The sequence below is a fragment of the Triticum aestivum genome, chromosome 4D, assembly GCF_018294505.1.
Source record: "Triticum aestivum cultivar Chinese Spring chromosome 4D, IWGSC CS RefSeq v2.1, whole genome shotgun sequence".
Lineage (NCBI taxonomy): Eukaryota > Viridiplantae > Streptophyta > Magnoliopsida > Poales > Poaceae > Triticum > Triticum aestivum.
Window position 1 is genome coordinate 14,845,548 of NC_057805.1, and position 7,817 is coordinate 14,853,364.

The following is a 7,817-nucleotide window of genomic DNA, read 5'->3' on the forward strand; positions in this document are numbered from 1 at the left end:
CCCCACGAGGCCCGGCAGGCCCCTGGCTGCACGAACCGGGACCAATGCTCACATTAGTCCCGGTTCGTGACTGAACCGGGGCTAATGTGAAAACTGCCCTGTGACCTAAGCCCTGTTTTCTACTAATGCACCAACCGACATCAGAGGTGAGTAATGACAGCGGGGATGGAGACCAAGGAGGGGGAGGGACACACGATTCTGCGGTTAGTGTGGAGACTGTTCCAGGTGCGGGGGACACAGGGAGGTAGATGCGGCGCGTGGTGGTGGTGGCGGTAGGCGGCACTGGAGGCAACGTGCTCGATTGGGGATTAGGACATGTGATTTGGGGGAAAAAATTCATGTCCCGTGCGGGTAGTACATGTAAGGATATCAGTGACAAGTGTAACTCGTCATTGGTAATTCTTTACCCGTGACAAGCACCACATACTTCTCGAAAAAAGACAAGGACCACATACTGCTTACTCGAATAACTTTTAGATTTTAGTGTTTGAGATAGGATTAAGGTCCAATTTTATAAAAATTGATACCGAAGGTTCCAAACCTTCCCTACATTTAACTTCCAACATCACGAAGTTCATGTGAAAATTTTGCATTTTTTTGCATCAATTTCTATTCTTTAGGCATTAAATGATTTTTATGGTAGATATAATTAAAATTTGAACTACACGTATATTAAAACAATGCCTACAATTTGGAAGAAAGGTCATATTTAAATTCTTAAGTACCTTACATGGTAGTTGTAACTGAAGAGATGTATGGAAAATTCAAACTTTTTAGTCGGCAAAATTTTAAATCTTAGTTGCATTTATTTGTTTTATTTTATTTTTAGAAGTTAAATAAATATGAAAGATGAAATTTTGCATGGCACCATGATACAACCTCAAGGGGTTGTGCTTAAAATTTCAGTCAGTTTCACAAAACTTTAGTTGTACATTGTCAAGAAATCGAAGCATCTCTGGGAAAGCATCATAGGTTTCAAAGTGAAATTATGAGGTTTGAAGTCAAGCTCACGATGGCTTCAGCATTTCAACATAAAATTTGTATTACAAGTTGATATTATACTATTATGTACTTATATACCTTGATTTTTTATTTTGTTATGTAATACACTTATATATTTTTTGAAATAGGGAGTTCAGGCACCATACAAAGTACGTATAGAAAATATTGATCCTGAAGGCTTCTAAACTTTTTAAAAATAAAAAATACAAATGTTAAAGTTCATGTCAAAATTAAGCATCGTTCTGCATTGGTTTGCTATTTTCAGGCATTAAAATGAATTTATAGGTATTGAAGGGTAATACATAATTAAAATTGGAACTACAAGTATATTTAAAAGTTCCTACAATTTAAAAGAGAAAACAAATCATATTTAAGTTTTGAAGTACCTTCGGAGATGTTATCCGATAAATGTATTAAATAAAATTCAAAAATAAATTTAAAACCGCCTTGAACAACACAATCCCCCACTGTGGGTGAGCATGGAGAGGTCCACCATATAAATAAGCGGCGAGCCACTTGACTGAAATATAATGGTACAATCGCAACAACAACAAAAAATGAAATATTATGAAACAAGATAAATTTTTAGAACAAACAAAGTAGCATGAATCTCAAAGCAACAACGGACGGTGGTTCTATGTACGGGATATTCCGTGCATGGTAGAAAAAACACTCAAGTTTTATGCATGTTCTGGAGATTGCTACAATGCATGTCACATTTTGCATTCTGACAATGTATTCACGAGATCGCTCAACATATGCCATCGTAACATAAACGTTTGAACATGTTTAACTTATGAAAGGTAATCGGACAAATATACAAAAAAAATGCTAATTATATACTCCATGCAATGAGAAGAACAAAGACGGCAATAAAAGTAGTACATTCAATTCCTCATATTGGTTGTGAAGGCTAAACCAGGAGGCTAACTTCTCCAATCTTATTACAACTGCATGCGAGATTAACCTGAAACTTGAATACAAGTCTTCTGCTGAGAATTATTAAAATTTTCTAGCATGCATATATTGAATTACATATTGTTCATTTCAGGGAAGGCTCCCAGGAATTAAAACCCATCGGCGAACTTGGACTTGAGAAGTTCCACGACCCCGGCCTCCACCCGAAGCGCCTTGGTGAGGACCGGCGTCGGGATGGGTGGGTTGGAGCTGAAGAGTGTCAATGGCACGAAGACGATACCGGGGTTCTGGCTGTTGAAGGAGACTACCATGGATGCCTCGGTCTTACCGACGTTGAACTGCAAGTGCATGAGGCCCCGTGGGATGAGGAACGTCTCTCCAGCGCGCACCACCCTCGAGTAAAGCTTGTTCCCGGAGTCGAGGCTGCCGAGGATTCCCACGAGGAGCTCACCTTTCATCACGATGCCGATCTCGGTGGCACGGGGGTGGATGTGCGGCGGGTTGGTGCCTCCTGGAGCGAAGTCCACGCGGTTCATCGACACGCCCAACGTGTTCGTTCCAGGCCACTCAGCCACGTCAAGCTCCGTCACGGCCGAGCCGTTCGGGGTCGACGTGTTGCCAGCCTTGGCCAGCTTGGACGAGAAGAGGAAGTCATCGCCGGCCTTCGACATGGGCTTGCACGGATGCCCGTTCACCGAGACCGCCTTGCCGTCGAGGTCGGCGACACAGAAGTCCTGGAGAGGGTCAGGGTCGGTAGCCAGGACGACTGGAGCTAGGAGCAGCGTGGCAAACAGGCCAGCCGCTAGGGTTTTGGAGTACCCCATTGCTTGCTATGCAAAGCTTAGCTAGGAGTGATCAGCTAGAGTTTGTTGATGGAGAGTGTCTTAGACACTGGTTGTTGCTGCTGCTAAGCTGTGGTGGATGACGGGATGAGTGAATGGTGAGGCATATGGAGTCCTTTATATAGGGGATCGCAATGGATGCATGGAGCTAATTAAGCTGTGCATGTGCATGTGCATGTCGTCACTGCATGCATGTGCAAATGGACACACGCGGCAAGGCAGAGAGTTTATTAAACATATATTACTTGCGTGGGTATGAGCTAGCTTGTGATGAAAATGGAGATGGGGGCAAGGTGAGAGTCAAGGCCACCGCCGGCTGCTAAGGAAATGGGACCAACGAACAGAGACAAGGAGGAGGTGTATCTCAATGGAATATTGCTCTTGGAAACGGGTTCATAATATTCGTGCATACCTCTACGCGTCAATCATATGAAGTTCATGGCCGTGCTGATGGTGAAATGCGAAGGTCTTCATTCAACGGCGAAACAGATGAGATGTAAAACGAATAAGCTAGCCTAATTGGATGCACTGGAAATCACAATGTGCTTGCTTGTCTGCTCTCACCTTGGCATTCCTCATCAAACAAGTGAACACAGTGCATGCGAGGATTTCTGCGAGTACGTACGTACGTACGTAGCCGTTTCGTTCTTCGTTGAGCTTGGGCGAGTGCGACGTGTGTTGCTATTTCAGCCGACCATGCTAATTGGTCTCGCCGAAGCAACGTGCAAGCTATTCTCCATCCGCAACGCAGCCGTTGGGTGGTCCGCCGGTTTATCTCTAGTTGTGTACGTTTACTAGCGTATAGCATGATCGATCGTCAGAAATGGGAAGCTTCTGGGCTCTGGCCGCGGCGTACCAACCCTGAACTGAACCTGTCTCCGGTCTCTCTCAAATAGTTCTCTTCTTGTTTTGATTCTCTTCTCGACCGATGACATGTTGCCAATAATAGCACGTTGGCACAGGGAAGGGATTCTTATTAGCTACGACTGAACGATCAGTGAGCAAATCAAGTGCAGATATTGGGCCCTGCCAGTCTCCTTGCACTTTAAATATTCGATTGGCCAAGAAGATGTGGCGCCAGCGAAACAATGAAAACATGATTGTCAGTAGCAATCAACGGAGGGCTGTTGCGAGTCAGACTTTCTGACCCTGATCCGTCCCTGTCTACAGTCTCTGGAGTAACCCCCAGTTGCCGTCCCCTGTACCTGCATGGCCGTATGTCACCGACCCATCAGTCGTCATCGATCAAGGCCTTCCGCTTCTCCCCTTCCCGTGTCAGCTCAGAAGGAAAAACATTTCTACCGATTGTTGCTGCGAGCTGCGCTGCCTTTATAGCACCCAGAGCCACATTTTCAAATAATACTGGTAGAAAACAGGGCTTTAGTTGAGGCTAGCCCAGCCTATTAGTCCCGGTTCTGTCACGAATCGGGACCCATGGGAGCATACGTCTCAATTTGTGCGCCCACGGGGCCAGCCGGGCCTCAGGAGGCATTTGTCCCGGTTCGTGTGGACCCATTGGTCCCGGTTCTAGGCACGAACCGGGACCAATGGTCCTTATTCCTGGCCACATCCATTGGTCCCGGTTTGTGTCTAGAACCGAGATAGAAGGGGGTCTTTTAGTCCCGGTTCCAGCCATGAACCGGCACCAATGAGTTGCCTATATATACCCCATCGCCGCAGCAGAGCACTCCACAGAGTGCTCTGTTTTTTCTGGCCGGCGAGGGGAGAGCTTTGTGGTGCTCTAGCTCACCTCCTATGCACATGAGGTGTTCGTTGAAATGCCCGAGCCACACTAGTTAAGCTTTCTCCTCTCGAAGCTCCATTTTCCCCGAGATTTGTCTAGGTTTAGCGGTCCGTCACGTCCCGTCCCCGTCTTCATCGCCGTCGATCGCCCGCGCCGATCTCGTCGCCGGCACCAGCGTGGTGAGCCTCTTGTTCTTATCTTCTTTCTGAAAGAAAAAAAAATTCTTACTTTAGATAGATACTTGTCTAATTTTCTTATTTTTCTTATTTCTTGTTATTATATAGTGCGGTGGTTTTGGTATCCGCCCCCGTCGGTCCTCGTCCTGTCTATGATTCTGATGTGGTATATATTATCTTTTATAACTATTTGGTTCATTTATTGTTTATGACAATTATGCCGACCAACGTGACATAGATTTTATTTATCTAGGAGGTATGTGAACCGGAAATTCCAACCAACGCTATTGTCGAGAGGTTAAATTTAGTTGAAGAAGAAAACAACTACTTGAAGGAAAAAATAAAAAAAATTGAGCGGGAGAAGATGATATTGGAGTTGCATGTTGCGGATGTCGTCGATGATCACAAGATCAAGATGGATGCAATGCGCTTGAAGATTAGAAAGATTAGAAAATATGCCATTCATGCCGAGGCTTGGTATCATTATGCCGTTGGATCAATTGTTACCTTGGTTGCGATTATGATCGCATTTGTTGTTGCATTGAAATGTTTTACATAGTGTCAATGTATGGTTTAATTAGATGCTCTGAGAGCTATATGTTGTTCAATGAGAACTATGTATGTACTTTGGTTTTAATATGTGATGATGAACTTCTATTAATTTGGTCACTTATCTATCCATGATGTTCTGTAATGGTTTTTGACATACTTAATTATATATAATGCACGAAGATGAACCGGCAATGGATGTACGGTGACAGACACACCTCCGAGTACATTAAGGGCGTGCATAATTTTCTCGATGTGGCTGAGGCAAACAAGTAGAATGGTTTTATGTGCTGTCCATGCCCTAGCTGTGGGAATACGAGGTCTTACTCTGACTCGAAAACCCTTCACACCCACCTGCTTTATAAGGGTTTCATGCCACACTATAATGTTTGGACCAAGCACGGAGAAATAGGGGTTATGATGGAAGACAACGAAGAAGAAGAGGACGATGACAACTATGTGCCCCCTGAATACGGTGATGCTGCAATTAACGAGGGAAGCTGCTGAAGATCAAGAGGAACCAGACGATGTGCCCGATGATGATGATCTCCGCCGGGTCATTGTTGATGCAAGGACACAGTGCGAAAGTCAAAAGGAGAAGCTGAAGTTCGATCGCATGTTAGAGGATCACAAAAAAGGGTTGTACCCCAATTGCGAAGATGGCAACACAAAGCTCGGTACCGTACTGGAATTGCTGCAGTGGAAGGCAGAGAATGCTGTGCCTGCCAAAGGATTTCAGAAGCTACTGAAAATATTGAAGAAGAAGCTTCCAAAGGATAACGAATTGCCCGACAGTACGTACGCAACAAAGAAGGTCGTATGCCCTCTAGGATTGGAGGTGCAGAAGATACATGCATGCCCTAATGACTACATCCTCTACCGTGGTGCGTACGAGGATTCGAACGCATGCCCGGTATGCGGTGGATTGCGGTATAAGATCAGACGAGATGACCCTGGTGATGTTGACGGCGAGCCCCCCAGGAAGAGGGTTCCTGCGAAGGTGATGTGGTATGCTCCTATAATACCATGGTTGAAACGTCTGTTCATGTACGAAGAGCATGCCAAGTTGATGCGATAGCACAGAGAGGACCGTAAGAAAGACGGGAAGTTGAGAGCACCCACTGATGGGTCGCAGTGGAGAAAAATCGAGAGAAAGTACTGGGCTGAGTTTGCAGGTGACCCAAGGAATGTATGGTTTGGTTTAAGCGCGGATGGCATTAATCCTTTCGGGGAGCAGAGCAGCAATCACAGCACCTGGCCCATGACTCTATGTATGTATAACCTTCCTCCTTGGATGTGCATGAAGCGGAAGTTCATTATGATGCCAGTTCTCATCCAAGGCCCTAAGCAACCCGGCAACGACATTGATGTGTACCTAAGGCCATTAGTTGAAGAACTTTTACAGCTGTGGAATGGAAACGGTGTACGTACGTGGGATGAGCACAAACAGGAGGAATTTAACCTGCACGCGTTGCTGTTTGTAACCATCAACAATTGGCCCGCTCTCAGTAACCTTTCAGGACAGACAAACAAGGGATACCACGCATGCACGCACTGTTTAGCTGACACCGAAAGTATATACCTGGACAAATGCAGGAAGAATGTGTACCTGGGCCATCGTCGATTTCTTCCGACCAACCATCAATGTCGAAAGAAAGGCAAGCATTTCAAAGGCGAGGGAGATCACCAGAAGAAGCCCGCCATGCGTACCAGTGATCACGTACTTGCTATGCTCAATGATTTGCACGTAATCTTTGGAAAGGGTCCCGGCGGACTATCTGTTCCGAATGACGCTGAGGGACGCGCACCCATGTGAAAGAAGAAATCTATATTTTGGGACCTACCCTACTGGAAAGACCTAGAGGTCTGCTCTTCAATCGACGTGATGCACGTGATGAAGAATCTTTGCGTGAACCTGCTAGGCTTCTTGGACGTGTATGGGAAGACAAAAGATACACCGGAGGCACGGGAGGACCTGCAACGTTTGCACGAAAAAGACGGCATGCCTCCAAAGCAGTATGAAGGTCCTGCCAGCTACGCTCTTACCAAAAAAGAGAAGGAAATCTTCTTTGAATGCCTGCTCAGTATGAAGGTCCCGTCTGGCTTCTCGTCGAATATAAAGGGAATAATAAATATGCCAGAGAAAAATTTCCAGAACCTAAAGTATCATGACTGCCACGTGATTATGATGCAACTGCTTCCGGTTGCATTGAGGGGGCTTCTACCGGAAAACGTCCGATTAGCCATTGTGAAGCTATGTGCATTCCTCAATGCAATCTCTCAGAAGGTGATCGATCTAGAAATCATACCAAGGCTAAGGAGTGATTTACTGCAATGTCTTGTCAGTTTCGAGCTGGTGTTCTCACCATCCTTCTTCAATATCATGACGCACGTCCTAGTTCATCTAGTCGACGAGATTGTCATTCTGAGCCCCGTATTTGTACACAATATGTTCCCCTTTGAGAGGTTCATGGGAGTCCTAAAGAAATATGCCCGTAACCGTGCTAGGCCAGAAGGAAGCATCTCCATGGGCCATCAAACAGAGGATGTCATTGGGTTTTGTGTTGACTTCATTCCTAGCCTTAA

The 7,817-nt window shown here is 45.5% G+C and overlaps 1 protein-coding gene across 1 annotated transcript; it reads right to left on the reverse strand.

The window, feature by feature from the left end:
- Positions 1 to 1,867: 1,867 nt before the first annotated feature.
- Positions 1,868 to 2,870, reverse strand: LOC543007 (oxalate oxidase). The gene has a single exon (XM_044517325.1). It carries the CDS (start codon positions 2,742 to 2,744, stop codon positions 2,070 to 2,072), a length of 675 nt encoding a protein of 224 aa, XP_044373260.1. The 5' UTR covers positions 2,745 to 2,870; the 3' UTR covers positions 1,868 to 2,069.
- Between the last annotated feature and the right edge of the window lie 4,947 nt (positions 2,871 to 7,817).